This window comes from Lissotriton helveticus, chromosome 5_1, assembly GCF_964261635.1.
Source record: "Lissotriton helveticus chromosome 5_1, aLisHel1.1, whole genome shotgun sequence".
NCBI lineage: Eukaryota > Metazoa > Chordata > Amphibia > Caudata > Salamandridae > Lissotriton > Lissotriton helveticus.
The window spans coordinates 2,070,683,651-2,070,707,980 of NC_136065.1; the positions used below are offsets into that span (position 1 = coordinate 2,070,683,651).

A 24,330-nucleotide genomic window follows, 5' to 3' on the forward strand; every position below is an offset into this window, starting at 1 on the left:
CACCGATGCACCCACCACACAGCTCAATAAATGCACCCACTAAGCTCCACCGATGCACCCACCATACGGCTCCACCGATGCACCCACCATACGGCTCCACCGATGCACCCACCTATACGGCTCCACCGATGCACCCACCTATACGGCTCCACCGATGCACCCACCTATACGGCTCCACCGATGCACCCACCTATACGGCTCCACCGATGCACCCACCTATACGGCTCCACCGATGCACCCACCTATACGGCTCCACCGATGCACCCACCTATACGGCTCCACCGATGCACCCACCTATACGGCTCCACCGATGCACCCACCTATACGGCTCCACCGATGCACCCACCTATACGGCTCCACCGATGCACCCACCAATACGGCTCCACCGATGCACCCACCAATACGGCTCCACCGATGCACCCACCATATGGCTCCACCGATGCACCCACCATACGGCTCCACGTATGCACCCAGCTCCACCCACACAGCTCCACGTATGCACCCACCACACGGCTCCACGTATGCACCCACCACACGGCTCCACGTATGCACCCACCACACGGCTCCACGTATGCACCCACCACACGGCTCCACGTATGCACCCACCACACGGCTCCACGTATGCACCCACCACACGGCTCCACGTATGCACCCACCACACGGCTCCACGTATGCACCCACCACACGGCTCCACGCCGATGCACCCACCACACGGCTCCACGCCGATGCACCCACCACACGGCTCCACGCCGATGCACCCACCACACGGCTCCACGCCGATGCACCCACCACACGGCTCCACGCCGATGCACCCACCACACAGCTCCGCCGATGCTCCACCAATGCACCCACCACAGCGCTTCACCGATGCTCCAACTAAGCTCCACCAATGCACCCACCACACCGCTTCACCGATGCTCCAACTAAGCTCCACCAATGCACCCACCACACCGCTTCACCGATGCTCCACCAATGCACCCAGTAAGCTCCACCGATGCACACACCACTCAGCGCGAGCACAGCATCACTCAGCGCAAGCACAGCATCACTCAGCGCAAGCACAGCATCACTCAGCGCAAGCACAGCATCACTCAGCGCAACCACAGCATCACTGGTTCAAATATGTTCTTTCAATGTTTCAAGCTTTCACGCTTTATTACAAATCGCAAAAAGATGTTAATATTTCACTTCTGTTCTTGGATTTTCGTCACAATAAACACTGAACATAATCTTCACCAAAGTTTAAGCTATTGCCATTACAAATTAAATAAATTATTTAAGTATTAATTATTTTAAAAAATTAAAAGCCATTGTTATTTGTAATATCAATACATCCAAGTCACGTAAATACAAAACATGTTGCATTACAAATGCTATAAGTCACATTTGTGGAAGTTATAACTATGGCATTGTAAATGACAAAGCTATTAATTGAACTATTTTAAAAAATTCATTTATAAGACCAATAGCTCAAACTTTACTAATGCGAGTCCTATTGCATTTCCAATGCTTGTTTACACTTGACAATGAATTGGCAAATATTTCACCTCTATCATTGTAACGCCTTAAATCCGCAACCGAAGAGGACACGATTGCTAGCATTTTTAGTAACTTGTGATCCGTTTGTGCGAGAAACTTTTTTTTCTTTTTGTAAAAATCTGCAAATTGCGCAGAAGATGATGGATTATATGGTAAGTGAGGCACATCCATAATTATGTGGAAAACTTTAGGCCACAGAATTCCACTGGCCCTTCTAGCAGGATATGGCATCGCCCTGCTGGTTTGTTAATTACCAAAGGCAAAGGGAACATGATCAAAGCTGGAAGCATTGAAGAGAACAGGACGTAGCCCAAGCAGGTTAAGAGAACCAGCCACGCATAACAATGTAGCACTCCCCTGCCCCCCTTCCCGCCAGCCCCTCCATAAAACGCTATTTTTAAAAGCCCTCTGTGCTGAATGTATAAATGTGGCGATAGGGTTTGGTACACATAGCCGTTTGACCAAGGACGTTATTCTGAGTACCATTTCCAAAACTGCAGGTGGATGTGGTAAACGCCTCAACCCATTTGAGAAGACCAGTTCATAAAGCGCTGGTAACCTTGTTATTGTGGTGACTAATTTGTGCTGCAGTTTGAGCGTCCCGCCCATGTCCCCCTACATCAAAGACTTAATTACAGAGATACAAGATAACAATCGAACAACCAGCATTTGCAATGTAATATGTCTCCCATTTGCGAGAGTTTGAGCTGTTGGCATTGTAAAAGACAATGCGTTTTATTTGTTTTAAAAACCAAAACCAATAAAAGGCATTGTAATTTACAATGCCAATAGCTCAAACTTGGGTAAATGCGAGACCTATTGCATTGCACATGATTGTTTACTTTGTTGCTTCTCTCCTTCTAACTGGTCGTCATTATCACCCATACCGCACCTCTTGTTCCACTTCTATCCTTGTCTCTGCCATCATTTCTTCTACCTCTATTCCTAAAGACACCAGTAAGTGATAGAGTGCAGGACTCACAGGTATCTAATGGATGATTAGTCTGGAGACGGACCCTACAGGAAGTGATTGAAGTGAGTGACTTGTCAGCAAAGACTTCAGCTTTGTTTGACAAACTTTTAAAGAAACTAGGTAGCAGCTAGTCCTGTAGAACCGGAAACCTATCTTCTCAAACTTGGAAGACCAAACACTCCTTCCGGAACATATTGCAGAATCGGAAGAGCTCTTAAGCCCCTGATGAAGTGGGTTTCTTTTTCCGGCAGTTTAAGGGGACGATGACCCAGTGAAGTCAGTTTTCCCTTTTCTCCCAGACGTTCCCTGCATTTCAACAAACAGACTAGTATCACCAGGGTCAGATTGGCAGGGCGCACAATCAGCCCGTGCCAGAGGGGCCTGTGTCAGGCCAGCTTGTGGGCTGATTTTTCAGTCTGTGGATCAAGAAACCCATACACGTGGGCTGATTTTTCCCTATAGAGCTCCAGCTGAGAGGTAGTCTGAACAAGCCACATATTCGGCCCCAGGATGTGGGCGCAAACCGCTGACCTCTCAGGCAAGGTTCGCCCCTGGCATTCTGGTAAATGCAGTCTCTTGTAGCTCGCTCCGATATTGTCTAGTATTTCGCCAAGGTTGGCGCAGATAGTGCTAATCTCTTGACACGTGTTTCTGGCTTATTAACTGTCATCAGTAGAGAATACAGTCTTTATTTTGGGGTTTGCTGAGTAGGTTGCCAAACATTAAATCCGGTCCGGTACCGCTCATTGGCGTGCAGGTGCTTCGTCCACAAGCTCATCAGGGGGCGTGGCTACGCAAGCCACAATGGCGGCCGTCCTTTGTTGAGGCTCCGCGATCGGGCTACCAATATATCTAGCCCTGAGGCTCGCCGTGGGCCCCTCCATGCAAAACTGCTGACCGGAGCACCCCTGTACCCCGGAGCGCCGACCACAGTGGCTCTGCTGACGCTGGAAGGGGCGAATTTCCTCAGTGTTTGCTCCCGCCGGAGCCACACGCCGAGACCCAAGATGGCGGCCACGACCCGGTGACACTGCTCTCCCTAAGACTCCCTCAGCACAGCAGTAGAGTGACCGCAGGTGGATTTCCCGGATCAGGCGGCGAGACCTGCGGGGGTTGGGCGCTGCTGTGTCCCATCGCTGCGACAACCCCCCGACTACAGGAGCCATCCCCCCGCTCCGGGGACTCACCCCAGCTGCGTCCCGGTCCTCGGTGGCCGCACCGGGCAGTCCGCGGAGCCGGCCAACATCGCTACGCCCGTCACCGGAGGTAGGCACGAAGCGGAGATTGCCTGCGTGACTGGGGCGCCCTCCACGGCCACCCGACGCCTGCTCCCCGGTGGTGCCTGACCTTAACATGGCGCCCATACTCGTCTGAGAGGGACGGCGTCTGAAGGACTCCCGGCAGCACTTCTGGAGCCCCAGATCACCACGCGCCTCCCTCACGCTCCTGCTGCTTACACCTGGAGGGTCTGACCAGCCAGCGGGGGGCCCCCGCAGCCTGCGCCCCTGCTCCACCATTCAAGTGCGAGCACTTCACAGCTCGGGAGCCCGAGACCTGGTGGGCTAGCCCTTGGCCGCCCTGCACCGGCTGTGTCCACGCATCCTCCCCTAGTGTGGGTCTGCTCGAGGGACCCTTCCTCGAAGAGCCCGCCTCTCCCTGCCCTCATTGACTCACAGCGCCCCACCTGCTGTCGGCATGGGGAAACCAAAGGCCACACAGGCGACCGCCGTCCCAGAAACGGCCCCCGAGAATATGCCTCACACCCGGACCTGGTCGCAAACCCATACGCCTCAAACGGACCCCACCTTATCGGCAAAGCTGGACCAGGTGCTGGCGGCCATAGAGATGTCCTGACTATCGATGGAGGAACGTTTCGGCACCCTCTCGACGGACATCAGCTTGGTCCGCGACGATCACCGCAAACTGGCGGACAGAGTGACGGAGGGGGAGAAGATACTGACCGACCTACAACCCGCCGTGAAGGTGCAGGGGACAGATCTGCAGGAGGTCCTGCGTCGCGTGGCGGCCCTTGAAGAGCGCACAGTCAATTTGGAGGGGCGGTCGAGACGCTGTAACATCCGCGTCCTGGGCCTTCCGGAGTAAATTGAGAACTCAGACCCCCTGAACTATATGGAATCATGGACCAGATCTTTCACCCCCGAAGCGGAACGCTCGGCGTTCTTCTCCATTGAACGAGCCCACAGGGTCCCCGCCCGGGAGCCAAGACCAGGCTTCCCTCCTAGGCCTATGTTAGCCAAGTTCCTGCATTTCCGTGACCGGGGTGCTCCGGGCGGCAGGCCCCATACAGGTGGAGGACCAGCATGTCATGGTGTTCCCGGACTATGAGTTCAGCAGCAGAGGTACACATTTCTCGAGGTAAAGAGACGCCTCCGCGCAAACGATGTCCAATACTCCTTGCTGTTCCCAGCCCGCCTCAAGGTCCTACACATGGGTAAGGCCATCTTCATCACCGCCAAGGAAGCGCAAGATTGGGCTGAGCTCCACTGCCCACTACTGCCCCAGGCGGGTGCCCAGCAAGACCAGAACAGTCGCTCACGGAGATCCAGGAAACGTGGTTTGAAGCACCCCCCAAGCGAGCCCCTCCAAGAGCCATGGATCATCTCCTTCGAGATCGCCCGATTAACGCAGATCATGCGAGAGTGACGAGATGCCCTGAGAGCGGTGATTGAACTGCACTCGCCACCCCTAGCTCCAGACTTGGAATGCCAGCCACACCTCTTCTCTCTGGAGAAAGACCGTGACAGTGATGGCACCATGTCGGGAATAGGTCAGGCCTCCTCCCCTCTGGTCATCACCCAAACGATGGACGCTATCCTGGATGGACGACCTAGCACTTCCGAGTGATGTGTGACCGGATTGTATCCTCTTTATGGACACCTTACTTACCGAATATGCTCTGACTCTACTTCAGCGCTTTTCCTATGTAGGCTCACGCGCGACGTACGTCACTTCTACAGCAGCCCGCCCAGCCTTGCATACACGCGCGCTGCCGCCCCCGCAGTTTCTTGTTGTATTCTTCCCCTAGTGGGACACTAGTTTGGATATGCCGCCCCCAGTGATGTATCCTCAGCATTGGGACGGTTTCCCGCCCCCTGTTACCACAGTTTTCCCTCCTGTCAGTTCCTGTCCCTACCCCTCGGCAGCAAGGCATACACGGGCATGCACACGGTGTACAACCTCACATTTCCCCGGGCCTCCTGGGTGCTCTCAGCAGTTTACACGACCTCTGATTGATGGCAGTTCCACGATAGGACGTTAATGTCCTCACACTCAATGTACGGCGCCTCCACACGCCTAGTAAGCGCTATTCTGTTTACTCGTACATCAAGCGCAAGACAGCTGGGATTGCTCTCCTGCAGGAGACACACATTAACAGCACCGAATTGGGCAGGCTAAATGGCGCGGGACGTTCTGTGCCACGACCTACTCAGCATTTGCGCGCGGCGCTTTAATCTGGGTTAGGCCAGGCACCCCCTTCCGGGAACTTAAGCGGGTGGTGGACAAGGAGGGCAGATATGCTCTACTGGAGGGGCTTTTAGACGGTCTGGGGATCCTCCTGGGCAGCATATACGCCCCTAATTCTGAGCAGGACAAGTTCTGGGATCACCTTACGGGAGTCCTGGCCCAATTCACTGCTATTCCCTGGATCTTGGGAGGCGATTACAACTGCACGCTTGATCCTTTCCTGGACCGATCGCACCCTCTCCCTCTGCGCTCCCCAGCCCCCCAACAAGCAGAGTTGTTCCGCGCTTGGGCCACGCACTAGGCGCTCACCGATGCTTGGCGACACCTACATCCTCATACCAGCCTTTATTCGTTCCACTCAATCCCTCACAACCTCCGGGTCCGCCTTGACAGGTTTCTATGCTCAGCGCAGATCCTCCCTACGGTCGTCTCTGCGGACTACCTGGGGCGGGTCATCTCAGATCATGACGCTCCCATACTGCGACTCACCTGGCGCCCCCCACACCCACCAGTCCCTACCTGGCGACTACCTAGGGAATGTTTGACTGATCAGGTGTTCTGAGACTCGTATACAGGACTACTTCACACACAACACGAACACGGCTTCTTCGACACTGATAGAGTGGGATGCGTTCAAGGTGGTAGCAAGGGGAATGCATTAAACAAATCACAGGGGTCCGGCGCACGTTGGAACAGGCACTCACAACCACGGAACAGCGCCTAGCTACACTCACTAAACAAGTTGATCGCTCTGAGGAACACGCTGCGCTCACAGCTGAAGCAAAGTCAGCCTACCAAGCTGCCTGTGCAGATCTCAGGAAATATAATTTTAGGGCCTATGCCTCCAGAGTCCATAGAGACAGGGACAAAATGGGTGCGATGCTCGCATGGCTGGCGCGACAGGACACCGAAACCAGACCGATCACGGACATAGTCACCCCGGAGGGCGAGCTCGTGCATTCCCACGCGGAGATCCTTCTGGCATTCCAAAGCTATTACACTGTGGTGTACGGCGCCCCGAACTAGCTCTCTCCGTCTGTCACCCATTTCCTTGACCCGTTGCCACTACCCACGACCTCGGATGCCGACAAACTCGCGCTCGACCCCAAATTAGTGGCTTCAGAAATTACTCAAGCGCTGCGGACCCTATCTCTCAATAAAGCCCCGGGTCTCGATGGCTTCCCGCTAGAATACTATTCGACGTTTTCCCCTCTAGTGATCCCCACGCCTGGCACGGGTGTTCGCGACGGCCCTTGATCAGGGTGTGTCACCCCGCTCACTACGGGAATCGGTGATCGTGACCTTTTTAAAACCACACCGGGACTCGCATCTTATGGGCTCGTATCGCCCCATCACTTTACTGTCTGCAGACTGTAAACTCCTCGGGAAGGTATTGGCAGACAGATACGCCCGCTGGTCCACCCGGACCAGTGCGCATTTGTCCCGGGGAGAAACACCTCACAGAACATCCGCTGTGTCTTCCATGTTCAGGACCAGGTATGGGACCGAGATCCTCGCTCCGCCTGCCTCATCCTGGACCTAGAGAAGGCGTTCAACACTCTCCAATGGCCATACCTCTTCTCGGTCCTCCACCGCCTCAATATCGGCCCAGTACTTATGGCGTACACGCGGCTCCTCTATACCGACCTGTCCGGATTGGGAGACACATCTCGGCGGCGTTCGAGGCAGGGGTGCCCCCTCTCGCCGCCCCTCTTTGCCCTTGCAGTCGAGCCACTAGCGATCAGGTTACGCCAAGGAGGTCTGGACTGGGGCATCCCACTCGCGGAAGTCACACAGTGTCTCTATGTACGCGGATGACCTCATCTATGTCAGGGATATTACGGCCGACCTCACCCCCATATGGACGGCACTTACCGAATTCACGGACGCCTCGGGCCTCCGAGTGAATTGGGATAAATCCACGGTATATCCCTTTCACCCGGACCTGCCACCCCGCGATACCTGGCTGGGGACGCAAAAGATCTCATGGTCCACAGATGCCCCCCGATACCTAGGGGTCCGACTTTGCCCCCGAAGATGTCAGCGGGAGAATGGTAATCACTGCAGGGCGCTCGCGGGCCTTCGACCGACAGTTGCTTTCTGGACCAGACTCCCACTGGCCCCGATAGGACGCATTGCCCTGGCTAAAATGGTAATGCTTCCCCGGCTCCTTTATCATTTTACCAACTTGCCGGTGGTCCCACCCAGGTCCTTCTTCCGGGTCCTCAATTCCCTCCTAGGTGCCCTAATTTGGGGATCAGGCCGGCACAGGGTAGCCTTGAAAACCCTTCAGCTTTCCACCACCCAGGGGGGCCTCGGAGCCCCATCCTTCGAGTCCTACTTTCTGGCGGCCCAGCTCCAATGGCTGTCGTACTGGACAGCGGCTCGGCACACACAAGAGACCAATACCCCAACGGGTAGAATTACGACACCGGAGCTCACCCTTCTTCTTCTTCCGGGCACTAAACCGTGGCGCACATATCCTCTACAGGTCACAGTGGCGCGTCAATGTATGCTCCGGGTCCACCGGATGTCTCCCAGGACAACCCCATATTCCCCGTTGCTCCCGTTGATCGGTTGGCCCAGGTCAGATTCATACTTCCCAGCCCCCATGCTCGCCGAGTGGACACGGTGCGGTATAACTGACATGGAATCGCTCTTTGAGGAGGGTCGGATGAAATCTTTCGATCGACTCGTCGCCGAATTCGATTCCCCCCTCCCCCCGGTCAATTCCTCCGATATCGCCAGCTCCTCGAATGTTTCCGTCCTTACCACAACTTCCAGACCGGCGAACCAGACACGCATCCAGTTATACATGCAATCCTGCACATGGGTGCAGGACGCCATTTGGTCACCTGGCTGTATAAGGCGATACGAGAACTCTCAAATGCTCCCCTAGTGTCCTTGCGCACCACCTGGGAAGAGGACATCGGGCGCCCGTTACACGACTCTGAATGGATCAAGGCGCTTGAAGCCCCAAAACGTACGCCTAGGAATGCCCGTTTTAAAAACATCCAATATTACACAGGGCGTATCTGATGCCGGAACGCTGCAGAAATTTTACCCCACTACTCAATTCCTCTGCCCCAGATGCCACTCCCCAGATGCAGATTTCCGTCACATGTTCTGGAGCTGCCCAGACCTCCACCCCTATGGCGGACGGTACACGACACACTGAAAGACCTCACAGGCCTCCCCACCCTAGACACCTGGGAATCCAGAGCGTTGGGCATTTCCACATTCCGAAACAGCTCCCGGCACACAAGCGCTTTGTATCCCTAGTGTTACTGCTAGCGAAAAGATGTATAGCTATGCACTGGCGATCATTAGAGGGCCCCCCTATAGCAGCATGGACAGGGGCAGTATGTAAATGGGTGGCGGCGGAAGAAGACGCCCTGCGAGAGGAGAAAGCTTAAGGCACCCGTAAACACCCCATATCTATGGAATGGGCCATGCTATTGCATCGTTTCCGACAGCTGACGCGCCACGATGACCCGACCACCCCCTCGGCGAGCCTGCAGCCCCTGACCAACGACTAGTGCCGGACGTTGGCGACCCGCAGTCCCACACTTCTACCCTGCTCCCGGGGCGATAGGCCCGATGCCCAATCTAACATAATGCTCCCGCCCTCTAGCAACCCGGCTCACTGTAAACACGAGTCTTTGACCCCTCTAACGCCCTACCCCCATCTCTTCTCGATATGCCCGTGCAAACGCCCAGATGCTCCTTCCCCGAGTTCTGTCCCCCCAGTTACTTGGCAACACTGCCGTACAGCCTCTGCAGACCCACTCCAATGATCCCCATGATGTTGATTTACATGCTTGCGCTTTTTCCTTCTCCTTGAATTTTTTATCCTACGTTTTCTAGCATATGTTATTACTTACATGGTCTGTACTGCTATGATAACGAAATGCCAATAAAAACAAATGTAAAAAAAATCCACAAGCTAATCAGCTCAATGACTCACAGGAGTACTTTAAATAGACTACAGGATGTGGGAGCACACCGCTGACCTCTCCGGCAAGGTTCGCCCCTGGCATTCTGGTAAATGCAGTCTCTTGTAGCTCGCTCCGATATTTTCGAGTATTAGGCCCATTCATTGTTATTTGCAGAGTGACAATCGGGCGTGAGGAGGGCGTGCATCGTGTAGTGCACCTCCTTCCATACCGGGGCTCAGAAGGTGTCAGTGAGCCTTTGAGGTGTCTTTTGAACAGTGCAATTAACAAGTGGTTGGCACAAGGAGGAAGCTTTTGTCCCCCACAGCAGGTCACAACGACCAAATAGACCAGCCTCCGGTGCCTGCTGCCAGTTTTCTTAGATTGAGGTTAGGAGTTCTATTCAAATACTTTTTGATAGAGAAACTAAAGCAAAAGTTTTAAATAACTTTCCAATAAAAAAAACATCTGAATAGACACGGGTGAGAAGAAATCACCTTTTTCAGCATGAATGGTGGAGAACTGAAATTGTGGGCCACTTGTTTTTTTTTGGGTGCCTGGGCCGATTTTTTTCTTTTTTTTTTTTTTTTTTTTTTTTTTATCCCAATCTGACCATATATCCCACGCCTAACCACCTACAGCTCACAATCATTGTGCCTCCTAATTACTGTAGCACCCTAATGCTAGTTTTGGGTCGCTGTAATGCTTTAGAAGTGACACATTCATAGATCTGAGAAATGAGGATTCACTTTCCAAGGTCTCAAATCTTTATCACAACCTATCTTTCCATGAGAAACCGTCCGGGACAAATTAGAAATCCTTTGCCTCATTTTTCGTACCTGAAAAATCCAGTCTGCTCTTGACACATGTATAAGGTAAAACATTTTTAGCATTTGTGTTGGGAATGGCCTTTTTTGCAGGTTTCTCCCCAAACCTTTGCTTCCTCCTATTTTTCGCTGACCTGTTTCTGTTGCTTTTAGGACTCTGGGCACTTGACACTGAGCATATGCACTTTAGCACTGGTAAATTGTTACGGATTGGTGTTTCCATGGTTGGATATTTGATGTACTTGTTAGTCCCTAGTAAAGTGCACTGAGTGTGCCAGGTTCTGTAACTCAAACGCTACTAATGGGCCTGCAGGACTGATTTTGCCACCCACATGAGTAGCCTTAAAAAGGTAACTCAGACGTGCCTTTGCAGAGTCTGCTCGCAGTTGACTTGGCCAGTGCGCACACTTTCCAGTCCCTAACCTTCCCTTTTCATAAATGTCAGGCACCCCTATGGTAGGCTAAATAACAAACAACACACTTAGTCATGTCCATGTGTATTAAATCAGTTTTCCAAATTGTGCCTTAACTCTCTCAAAACTAAATAAAGTGATGTATCACCCAAAAGGGGGGGGGGGGGAGAAAGGCATCCTTAACCCCTTCCATTCTCATGACGAGCTGAGCTCGTCATGAGTTGCGCCTCTCGCATGCTCATGACGAGCTCAGCTCGTCATGTAACGCGGCTTTTTGCAAATTGCCGCACAGCGAAAAAATTACCGCAGCACGTATGCAGTTAAGGATAAGACCCCTCACTCATCAAAAGGTGACATGCTTCATCATATGGGTCCTCCTTACCAGAATTGAAAACCTAGTCAACACTGGGAGCTACTACTTCAAGTGTTTAAGGAAGGAGCTCAGATTGTTTTTTTGGAGAAGGATAATAATCCCATATGTGAGATGATAGGTGTAGTGAGGTTAGCAGCGCTGTGGGAAAATAGAAGGTGAATGAAAAACTGCCTAGGTAGACTCCACTGTTCACTTTATTCTAGTGTTACCTGACAGGATTAAAAAGAAACCGCTCAGTGGTATAACGGTATAACCACTGTCACTTATGTGCTCAACATGTTTCAGCCTAATGATCAAAAACCCTTTGTATCAGCGGCTTTCTTCAGGACCAGAATGTAATTGTGTAATTGCTGCTGCAAAAGTGAAAAATAATACATTTATACAACACCGGTATTCCGGTTTGTCTTTCTTTATCAGGTTATACCCAGGTTATCCTCATCTGTAGGATAGTCCTGCCTCACCTCTACCAGCCAGGCTGCTCTGGAGGGAGGCCTCGCGCTGTCCGTCGGTACCTCGTTGCTCGAAGCCGCTGATATGGGCTGCAATGGGGGAAGGGGAGGAGATTTCCTTCTACCTCAAAGGGCCTGGTCTGCCTCTGACAATGCAGTCTCCACCCCTTGCCAGAAAATCACACCTGAGAAGCCAGAACTGGTTCTGGCTGGACACATACACCATCTGCCTAGAAGATCAAAGGATTTTTGGATACAAATACTGGGACCCGACCCCTGAACTTTAGAACTCATCTGGATCAAGAAGACTGCCAAGAAGAGCCAGAGAAGCTGTAAGGAGGAACGACCGATTTGCTGAGTGCCTTACTGGGCTGACCTGCAGTGGCTGCTTCTGTCTTGGGCAGTGAAAGGCCTGGACTGGACTTTCTGCAACCTAATTTGTGAGTCTCTCCAAGGGCTTGAGGTAGAGCTTGTTCCCTGTTCACGAAGTCTCAGGAACCGCAAAGACTTCAAGCTCTTCTGCCTGCATCCCTGGTGACTGTGTTTTGTTTTGCCACAGAGGAAAAGTGACCTGCCGCCGACTCCGTGTCCTGTCGGCACCGTAGAGGGCACTGCTACAATGCTGCACCACGACCCAGGTCTCACTGCTGACTCTACCAAGCCACTGCTCGCAACGTAACCTGTGGGCACTGCACTCCGCACCGCCTCGCGCCGCAGCCTGGGCACTGCAGAGCATGGCCTCGGATATCCTGGTCTCACTGATGCTGCCACCAAGCCACTGCGACCTGTGGGCACTGCACTCCGCACCACTTCGCTTCACGCCGCAGCCTTGGCACCACAGAGCACGACTGCACAGATACCCTGGTCTCACCAAAGCCTGCTGACTCCGCCACGGAGTCGTTGCTCACACCACGACATGTGGGCCCCACTTCACGACTACGCCTTGGCCTCCAACGACTCACCACGCCAAAATAGACTCCGCTGCTTGCACCATGATTCGAGGGCACTGCTTGTAAAGTTACACAACACACCACCCTCATCCCTCACCGCAGCCTTGGCCAGCTGACGCCAGCACCATCGACTCCCGTTTGTCAGCCGACAACAGCGCTTCAGCAACAACTATGCCGCTGCTTGCACCGTGACTAACTTTCACCGCGACCCTAGTCTCACCGACTCCATCTGACGCCGCCACAGAGCCGCTGCTTGCATCACGACCTGAGTGCACCACATGCTGCACTTCGCACCCCAGCACCCGACTCCTGCTGGTGCCAGCGCTCCTGATCCCAACAGAAAAGAGCTCGACCTGGAATGCGAGTGACTTCAAGGGTCTCGGCGCACTGCATCTCTAACGGGTACTGTTTGCGGGTCTTCCAGACACCGTAGCTGGTCCGCGACCAGCCTGAATAGTTTAGATTTCTTTGCTCACGACGCCGTGATAGCCCGGACTGAGCTATCGACATCAAGGAACTATTTTTAAAGCGTATCGACAGCAAGGAACTATTTTTAAAGCGTATTTTGATAACTGTACATCTTTAAGTACTGTATTGTGGATTCTTATCGTTTCTGGTCTTGTATATAGAATTATTGGCTAATCTAATTGTGGGGTTTTTTTCGGTTTCTTTTTTTTTTTAGTGCTTACACTGTATTACTGTTGGCTATGTGCAAATGCTTTATTCACTGCCTCCAAGATAAGCCTGACTGTTCGTGCCAAGCTACCAAGGGAGTGACCAGGGGTTATTTTAGGAGTCTAACTCCCTTATCCTGACTAGAGTGGTAGTTTCTGTCTGGCTTTGGCACATGCCCAAGCCTGCCAAAAATCCCATTTCTAACCATTTGTTACAAACCTAAACTAAAACATAGGGAATGGTACCTTCTAATTCCTAAGGGCAAGCTCAGCGGTGTCAATATAACAATTACTTTGACTGACTGACGCCCCCTCACCCCCAAACTTTGGACATGCTTTTGTCTCTTTGCAGCTGCAGCCAGTTTACCAACCGTATAGTTTTCAAGTGACTTGGGGCTAACAAGACATTACTACTTAAGGGCGCATTAATAGTTTTCAAGTGACTTGGGGCTAACAAGACATTACTACTTAAGGGCGCATTAATACAATGCTCTTATGATGGTAAACACCATGCATGGGAGATGTTGGCACCCCCATAATACAGTGGAAGAGGCAGCCATCACTGGGATGGATGGGTTGTCAAGTGAGATGGCAGTGGCAGTCACTGCTTGCTTGCCACTGGGGCATAGGTTTTTGATTAGATAGCCAGAGCAAGTGGAATTATGAGGTTGTGTGGCCATGGAGCTTTCTGCAAAATTAAGCATTTGCCACATAGTCATTTGCTGCATAATCGTAGCTGGAGACAAAATCTATATTAGAATTGCCAAAGGATAAAAATTACTAAATGCAGCAGCATGTATTGGCGTGCAGTTGAAGGCCCTAGGCAAAGGTTGCCTGGACACCTTTCTGTTGCTTATTGCTATATTTGAGTGTGTAACTGGTACGAATGGGGTGCTACTTGTGCCCAGACAGTGTAAACCATTATAAAAATAACAATCCAGTAATACTATCGCAATTTGCTGCGTTGCACTGCAAAATTTGTCTTTTTTGCCGCATCATTTATTCAATACTGCCGCATAGTTGGGCCCCAGACACATTTCCAGTCGCCCTTCAACTTGTCCATGCCAGCTGCTGGCAGGCAAAAACAGCCCCCAGCATGACCATCTGATGGGACTTTGGTCCAGCCTGTTGATTGGGTAGGAAGGGTGTGCTGGTAATTGCCGCTTGAGGTCACCATGAGCTTTAAAGTGGTGGAAAGAAAGTGGGTGATTTAGAGGGCACACCTCCTGCTTTCTTAACTTGCCCATCCCTATTTCACTTTGATCTGAACTCCTCCAGTCTGATGTAAACTTTTTTTTTATCTTCCTCAGGTGTAATCAAGATTAAGGCCAAGGGGTGCCTGGATGTCACAAAGTGTCTTTCTAACGAGACCATCTCTATTACGGGTATAGATTACACAGTCACCCATTCCTGCTGTTTCCGTGACCTGTGCAACTCTGGCACTGCTGTCAAACTCTCCATGCTGGCTGGACTTGCTGCCCTCCTGCTCCTGCTGAAGCTCCTTTGAAGGCTCCTGATGACTTCTTGGCACTTTGAGAAGAGACTAGGGCGGGGTTGGTTTTGGAGGATAGCTACTCAGTCTGGTGCCTTGGATGTGAAGTACACTGCTCTTCTCCTGTTAGTGGCCTGAAATGTTTCAACTGTTAACAGTTTCATATTTTTCATTATTTGTAGTTATTCAAATGGACCTTGTCTGAAATAAACCAAACCTTCCTGACCTTTACAACGTGCTCTCGGAATCAGACATGTCTGATGAAGGCGGCGAGGTTCCCACCCTACTCCGGTCACTCATTGAACCAGAGCAGGGTCAGTTGTCGTTTGAAGCCTCAATCTGTACCCATCACTGCTGTCCAGTGATCTCTGCTCCTCTTCCTTCCCTGTTTGGTGCCCCAGCCCCACCTGCACTTGCTTGACTGCAATGCCTTGCATTGAGTTGCACTTGTACTAATGTTTGCAGCACATGTGGTGCTTTACATGCAGTCTGAAACTGCTTGCTTTCTCCAATCTTTTTTTTATAATAAAGACTTTATCAATGTATTTATTGGCACCATTATTTACTGTGACCTGTCTGCTGTTTGCCACTGGTACCTTCTTGGTTCTGTAGCACCGAATTTACTGTCCCCTTAAACGTATTGGACCCCTGTTGAAGTTCAGGTATGCAATACTTAAGTACATCCCCTCTTAACAGTCTTCGTGCAAACTAGTGCTTTATCAGGTTATGGGTGCTGGGCTGGAAATTGCATGGTTGCTGGGAGGAAGTGTGCCCTGGTGGCTAGGTGTGTATTGGTAGGGGGGTGGTTGTTGGGCTGGTGTGCGTGTGAGGGGTGGGGGTGGGGGGCTTGACGGTGGTGGTGGGCTTGGTGGTGGTGGGCTTGGCGGTGGTGGTGGTGGTGTCTGGGGGGCTGTGGTGGGTGTGCGGGGCTAGTGTGGTGTGTATGGGGACTGTGGTGAGTGTGGGGGCTGATGTGGTTGGGGTGTGGGTAGCTGGTTGCTGGATATAGTGTGGGGGAGGGCTAGTCACTGGGATTGTAGTGTGAGGTAGCTGGATGGTAAATTCAGTTTTAAACTCATTACACTATCCAATAAGTTAAATGTGTAACACCTAAAGCACGGAAGATCTCATACATAAGCGAACACTAAAAATCAATTTTAAAAGAATCCTGGAATGAATATGATTCTGTAGATCAAATGTAGTCTTTCATATGCTCGTTAGTTGTGCAAGTCTTTTGTAAGATCAAGCCAGATTGTTTCACTTTCCAGCTAAAAGTATTTGATTGTGACTGACAACAAGCCTATGGCGGCCTCGTCTAGTGCACAGTGGCTGCTTCCAGAAGCAGGGTATGTCAGGTCCTGGAGTCCTTGGAATCATACGATGCTTAAATGGTTTCCACCTCCAGACAGCCCCTAGGTCTGAGTAAAAACTAACACGAAGGAGTGGTCAGGCGAGGAAGGGGAGAGCAGGGAGGGAGACCTGGAACGAGAACAAGGCACTATGAGATAAAACATTCACTTCATCTACATAGACGTACATTGCTATACATAGATATTTTGCATTGTAGGAATTAGTAATACTTGTAAAGGAAAAGAACGTAACCATGCCTGGCAACCCGGTATTCTGCAGCGCGCAGCAAATCATGACCTAATGGAATAACAGTATAGTTAGAACCAACTCTTAGTGTCTCATGACCACAGTATTCATGCAAACGATTCCAAACATACCAAAAGGTGATGAGATCTCTTCAACAGGGTGGATTGTAGAACGGAGCTGGCCAGGCAGAAGCTCAATCAACCCCTGCTGCGTGAAAGAAATAAATCAGGAATGTTCTAATACTGATAAGCTAGAGCATTAACTTCAGGCCTCCTGGTTCCAAGTTACCAATAAGAGAATCTCTAAATAACGTGCACTGCGGTGCTCTAACCAAATGCTGTGTACTTAAGACGCATTGCACAACAAATCCTTGGACTACCTTTCCCCCACTGAAGAGATCTTCTTCAGTAAACGGGGAAATATACAAGGGGCGTTAACAAAAGTTCACAATATCACCCAGGTGATCGCTAGTAGCAAAGTCTCACTCGGGGTAGGTTCCGATACCTCTGAAGACCTTCTTAACCGTCAGAAGGCAATTAGCAATCCATGAACACAGAGCTGCCAATGCAATCGGTTAAAATATCCAGTAGTCTTGCAAGAACCAAGAAGGCGGTTCCGGCAAGTAACAATTAAACAACAGTAAGAATTAAGCAGCCGTCCCGCAAGAACCTACTGGAGGTTCGGCCAACGGGACTGCCACAACAACGGTCTGAGCAAGGATATAATACAGCAGTCCCGCAAGAACCTACGGGAGGTTCGGCCAACGGGACTGCCACCTCGAAGGTTTGAATAAAGAAAGTATAATTATTAGCAAAATGGGGAGATGCAGGAAACCTCTACCCTCCTAGGAAAGAGAAATGGCGGTGCGAGCACCCCTACCAGTCCTCACTCGGCGGCGATCAAAGAATCCACGGCACCGCGCTGATTTCCGGCAACCGACTTTGAACAAAGGCGTGTTGATGTCCCACGCGCCTCTGACCATTGCTCCATGGGAATTGTAGTTTCCTATATCGTGTCTATAGCTCGCGATTCATGGCTCAGGCCAGTGTTCTAGGCTGGCCTCCGCCATGAGATGCAACAGAGTAATATGTATTTTGTTAGACTTGCTCAACACAGGGCAAATGCAGATGTGGGCTGGAGTTTCGTTACCTTCAATCTACAGTAGAGGGGGCTAGATGTGGATTTCCAGGAGCTTTCACTCTGTCAGCTGAATATATAGTAGGCGGAATCTCAAGCATTTGTTTAATTGGTGCCTCTGGATTGAAGAGGATGTGTAGGAGGGGTCGCTGCCGATATAAATGACCAGGAGCCACTATGGAGTTAGAAAGCGCTTTATTCACGGAGCGCAGGGGCAGCGCGCACTTTCTCTTTTCGCCGGATCGGCCCCAACAAAATGGCTGCCTTCCGGTTCCTGGGAGCGGCGTCCGGTTCCGCCCTAACGAGGAAGAACTATACCGCTACTACATATCTCCCCCTTTAAACATTAACAAATGACAAACAATTCCCACAGTCTTACTAGATGTCCATATGAAAGTTCTCGCACTTCAAGTTCAAGAATTTATATAGCGCGCTACTCACCCAAAGGGTCTCAAGGCGCTGGGGGGTGGGGGGAATAATTATTTATCGAATAGCCAGGTTTTAAGTTCTTTTCTGAAGGAGATGTGGTTCTGTGTAAGGCGGAGTTGAGTGGGGAGTGAGTTCCAGGTCTTGGCCGCCAAGTAGGAGAAGGATCTACCTCCCATCGTGGATCTTTGGATACGCGGAACTGCGGCGAGGCCTTGATTGGAGGATCTAAGTTGGTGGGTGGGTGTGTAGAAGGACAGTCGAGTGTTGAGGCATTCGGGTCCTGATTTGTAGAGGGCCTTGTGTGCGTGGGTGAGGAGACGGAATGTTATTCTCTTGTTGACGGGAAGCCAGTGGAGGTCTTTCAGGTGGCCGGTAATGTGATCTTGGCGAGGGATGTCCAAAATGAGTGTCGCTGATGCGTTTTGGATGAGTTGGAGTTTTTGCTGTAATTTGGCTGTGATTCCAACGTAGAGGGTGTTTCCATAGTCCAGTCGGCTGGTGACCAGTGCGTGGGTGACCGTCTTTCTTGTTTCGGCGGGGATCCAATGGAAGATTTTTTTGAGCATACGAAGTACGTTGAAGCAGGAGCATGAGACGGCGTTGACTTGTCTGGTCATCGAGAGTGAGGAGTCTAGGATGAAGCCAAGGTTACGTGCATGGTCTGTTGGAATGGGTGCTGAGCCCAGGTCCGAAGGCCACCATGAGTCGTCCCAGGCAGAGGGGGATTGAACCTAGGATGAGCACTTCCGTTTTGTCTGAGTTAAGTTTTAGGCAGCTGTTTTTCATCCATACGGCTACTTCTTTCATGCCTTCGTGAAGGTTCCTTTTGGCGGTGTTGGGCTCTTTGGTGAGGGAAAGGATCAGCTGGGTGTCGTCAGCATAGGAGATGATGTTGTTGTGTTGTGTGTTATAATCTACTGCTGCATTTCCCTTCTCTATGGTTCCCTTCTCTACTGCTCAGCCAGTGTGAGTGTTGGTGTGCCTGAAGCTGTCTAGAATGTTGGATGTTTGATGATGTCGTGGAATGTTGGGTGCTTGGTGAGCTGTGGAGTGTCAGTTGGTGTGTGCAGGCTGAGCAGGGCAGAGGCTGCTCCTGGTGGGGCATCATATGGACTTACCACCTTCATATGGATTTGGATGTTATTATCTTTCAATAAATCTAAGAATATATCTACTCATCATCTGGTCTCTAAGGACTACCTTATTTACAATACTGACGTGCGATGGAAGCGAGTGGGCTCATGTAAACGTTGAAGAGGGTGGGGCTGAGTGATGATTCTTGTGGTACACCGCAGATGACTTTGGTGGCTTCTGATTTGAACGGGGGAAGTCGGACTCTCTGAGTTCTCCCAGCAAGGAACGAGATGATCCAGTCCAAGGCTTTTTCTTTTATGCCGATGCTGCTAAGGCGTTGAATGAGGGTGCTATGACAGACAGTGTTGAAGGCGGCGGAGAGGTCGAGTAGGATGAGGGCCACTCTTTCTCCATTGTCTAGTAGTGTTCGGATGTCGTCTGTTGCTGCGATGAGGGCGGTTTCGGTGCTGTGTTTGGCTCGAAAGCCTGATTGTGAGGGATCGAGGGAGTTGTTGGATTCAAGGAAGGCGGCGAGCTGGCTATTGACGGCTTTTTCAATGACTTTGGCCGGGAATGGGAGGAGGGATATGGGGCGGTAGTTTTTAAGTTCAGAGGGGTCCGCAGTGGGTTTCTTCAGGAGGGCGCTGACTTCGGCATGTTTCCAGCTTTCTGGGAAGGTAGCAGAGTTGAAGGAGCAGTTGATGACATCACGGAGATGGGGTGCGATGATGGAGTCAGCTTTGTTGAAGATGTGGCGGGGGCATGGGTCTGTTGGCGAGCCAGAATGGATGGAGTTCATTAGGCGGATGGTGTCTTCGGTGGTGATTGGGTTCTAGGCGTTGAGGTTGTTCGAGGGTGGTTTGTGTTCTGAGGGGGGTGGAGAGGATTGTTAGTTGGAGCTGTTTTCGAAACTTATGTATGTCTGCAATTTTGTTGTAGAAGGAGGATAGCGAATCGCAGAGGTCTTGGGAGGGAGTGATGTCGTTTGAGGCTGCGGTCGGGTTGGTGAATTCTTTGACTATGTTGAATAGTTCCTTGCTGTTATGGGCGTTGTTGTCGAGTCGGTTCTTGAATGCTGATTTCTTAGTGGATCGAATCAGCTGGTGGTGTTTGCGGGTGGCTGCTTTGAAGGTGGTCATGTTGTCGGTGGTTGGGTGTTTTCTCGAACGGCATAGTTTCTTGGATTTCTTAAGTTCATCGTTGAACCAGGGGGCCTTTTTGTTGTCTTGTTTGGTGTGATGGTTTTTCAAGAGTGCTAATTCGTCAGCGCTGTGGGTGATCCATTGTTTGAGTTTGAAGGCCACTTGGTTTGGGTCCGAAGAGAGGGGGGGTGGGTTTAGGTTGAGCGATGTGAGTTGGTCGGTGGTGACTTTGTTCCATTTTCTTCGGGGAATAGGTTGTGGGGGGTTGTGGGTCGAGGTGGTTTTGTAGCTGAAGTGAACACAGCTGTGGTCCGTCCAATGGAGAGCTGTGGTGTGATCAAAGTAGATGTTTGCTGGAGGTGAAGATTGGGTCGAGCGTGTGTCCGGCTATATGGGTGGGGGTGTCAACAAGTTGTTTGAGGCAGAGATTGGTCAGGTTGTCAAGAAGGGTGGTGGTGGTGTTGCTGTCATTTTTCTTTTCCAGGTGGAAGTTGATGTCTCCCAGTAGAATGTAGTTCTCGGAGGCGAGGGCATGTGGAGTGATGAAGTCGGTGATGGATTCGCTGAATTGTTTACGGGTTCCTGGAGGTCTGTAGATGAGGGTGCCTCTGAGCGTGGTCCTAGGGTCGGTGTGGATCTGGAAATGAAGATGTTCGGCGGTTGTGAGGATGTCGTCGGAGCTGGTCGTGATTTTGATGGTGTTCTTATGGACGATGGCGATGCCCCCTCCTGTTTGGACGGTGCGGTCTTTTCGGATGATCTTGTAGTTGTCCGGGATGGCTATGGCGATGTCGGGTGTTGATGCGTTCATCCATGTTTCAGTAAGGAAGGCGACGTCCGGTGATGTAGTGTCGAGTAGATCACAGAGTTCGGTGGCGTGCCTGTGGACCGAGCGGGTGTTCAGCAGGATGCACTTCAGGTGGTTAGAGTCGGAGCTGTGTTTGTGGTTAGTGGGTGTGGTGTGGGTCTTGATGCTGGTAAATTTGCAGTAGTGGCAGGCGAAGGGTCCATGGGTGAGTCCTGGGGCAGTTACGCAACACAGAGGTGTACATCCGGGGTTAAGGGCTAGGAGGGTGGCGGCGTCATAAGTTATGCTGGAGGAGTGCGCTTTGCGGGGGGCAGGGGGTCTGGCGCTGGGCGCGGTCCAGGCGCGGATGGGCTTACCTTTGGCGCACCTTCGGCGCACGTCATCTGTTCTGACATATGTAGATAGTGGTGGGGCGAGGGAGGGTCAGCTGGGAGGCGGGAGCGTGATTGGAGGGACGGGCTGGGACTGCACAAACAACAAAATGGCAGCAACAATAAACAAATGTGAGCAGGGCGAGGTTGGGGCGAGCAGTGGAGCGCTATAACTAACAATCAAGTTACCAGCAACAGTGATGAATATTAAGCGCTATGAAGGATCACAGATTAGCGCTATGATCCGGTCACGAATAAAGCCCAAATGCAGCGCTACGATTTTGAGCACAAAGACAAAGCAGCGCTATGGCTAGAGCATGATAAAGCACAATGCGGCGCTATGAAATTAAGCAAGATGAAAAGCACGGGCAGTGTGGAAATAGCGCTACGATACCCAGGAGGAGTGAGGGGAGCGACCGCTTCTGCACGGGACAGGACGGTCACAAGACAGGATGGGTACTCTCACCATACGTCCTGCTCGTGTCCTCACTCCTTCCATTTCCTTTCCGTCTCTAGGGGTTCTCGGGGTAACCTGCAGTTCCCGCTGGCCACTCAATACACCTCCTATTCTGTCTTGTCTCTCTCTGTTCCTTTCTTCATCTGTCACCTTTGCTGCAGCTTTGCTTTTGTCTGCACCTTATTCATTGTGTCCAGCCTCCTCAATAGTCGTCTCCTCTACTTGCTCTTCCTTTCTTCCAACTTGCTCTGGTATCCCTCCATTGACATCACTTCTCTGGATACCTTCTTCGCATTCTGTCCCACTTTCAGGTTCCCATCTTAGGATTTTGTTGCACTTCGCCATTCTGTTTTGTGACCACACTTTCCCATCACTCAACAACGCCGACCTGGCATATGGTTCTATGACTTGAAGGGGTGGTGTGAATTTGCTTTCTCCCTTTCTTTTTAGTGTGGCCACTCTCACCCAGTCTCCATTTTCCAGAGACACTGCATGTACATTTTGTCGCTTGTTGAAATGTTCTGTATGTCTCTTGCGCTCTCTCTAGATTTCTTTTCACAATCGCAGGAGACCATTTACTCTGCACCACCATCTGTCTCCATGCCATGTTGTCCTTTCTGAATGGTTCACGTCTTCTCAAAATTTTGAACAGACTGTATCCTGTGCTCCCAGGTGTGATGCGGTATGCCCAGAGCATCTTGAGTAGCTCCCTTTCCCAATCTTGTCCATCGCTTATGGCCGCTTGAATTGTCCCCATTATGACACGGTTGATCCGTTCAACCAGTCCATTTCCACCCGGGTGGTATATGGGAGTGTGTTTTACTTCAATACCATTTCGGGACATGAACGCTTCCCATTTGGCAGAAATAAACTGTGGCTCATTGTTGCATGTAATGATCTTGGGGATTCCTTCCTTCACAAAGAGCCCGTTTAGGAACGCCAGTACCGCTTCAGTGTCTACTGTTTCTCTCACCTCTACCTCAGGCGATTTAGAGTACCTATCCACCAATACTATGGCATATTTCTTGATCCCCCTCCATGTTCAGAATGGGTCCTATTAGTCTATGGACACCATCTCCCAGGGGCTGCTGGGAATAGGGAACTTGCCTAGTTGTGGTCTCACGAGGGTTTGTGTCTTGTCTGCCTTGGCACATGATTCGCATTCCCTCACATACCTCTCCACCTGGGTATCGATGGCAGGCCACCAGTATGCTTGTCTGGCCAAGGCTTTTGTCCTCGTTACACCTTGATGTCCCTCATGTAGGATTGCCAACAGATGTCCTACCAATCCTTGGGGAGGAATGATCTTGTCTCCTCTCAACGGGAAAATGGGATTCTCTCCCAGCGACAGTTCATCTCTTATCTCCCAGTATTTCTTCAGTTTTTCTTCTAGGTGGCTTTTCTCTGGCCATCCATGTGTCTCATATCCCTTTATGGCCTCCATCTTTCTGATATGCCTCAGTCCATTCTTGTCCACTGATCACCTGTTCCACGTCCTGCAGGGTAGCTACCGTGTACCCCTCCCATCCCGCGGTGTCTTGTTCTTCTGCTTTCTCTTTAGCTGCTGCTCTACTAAATAAATCTGCAACTTTATTCCTGGGGCCTGGTATATACTCCACTTCATAGACTTGGTCTAAAAGTCTCAATGTCATCTTTGCTATCCTTGGAGTGATATGCGCATGACCGCTTGATGTAAGTACCTTCATCAGCGGCTTGTGATCCGTGCGAACTAGGAACATGTTGCCCCACAGGAACTGCCTGAAGCGTTCCATCGCCCACACCACAGCCAGCATTTCTTTCTCTGACACTGAACTTTTCTTCATAATGTTCGGGAAGCGAAACAGACAGTGGATATCTCCCCGCTGCCCGACCTTTGCATCAACACTGCTCCCAAACCACGGTCGCTGGCATCAGTCGTGAGTATGGATTTGGCTCCTTGGTCAAAGCCCTTAAGGGGAATGGCCTCGCTCATTTCCTTCTTCAAGGCCTCAAATTCCTCTTGTTCTTCTCCGCTCGAATCCGTTTCTCTCTTTTAGCAGTTGATGCATGTGGTGTGTCTTCGTGGCAAAATTCGGGATAAATTTGCTATAGAATTCCGCCATGCCGAGGAATGATCTGACATCTTCCTTTTCCGGGGATGGCACTTTCCTTATCGCCTCCAGGTTTTCTCTCTTGGGCTCTATTCCTTTCTCACTAATTTCATGC

General features: G+C 51.1%; 1 protein-coding gene across 1 annotated transcript in view; it reads left to right on the forward strand.

Annotated features, from left to right (window-relative positions):
• LOC144753991 (sperm acrosome membrane-associated protein 4-like) overlaps positions 1 to 15,656 on the forward strand; it is a 51,974-nt gene extending 36,318 nt beyond the window's left edge. The window contains exon 3 of the mRNA XM_078641511.1: positions 14,930 to 15,656. Coding sequence (XP_078497637.1) covers positions 14,930 to 15,126 — 197 coding nt within the window. The 3' untranslated portion in view covers positions 15,127 to 15,656. The remainder of the gene's footprint in view (positions 1 to 14,929) is intronic.
• Positions 15,657 to 24,330: the final 8,674 nt, after the last annotated feature.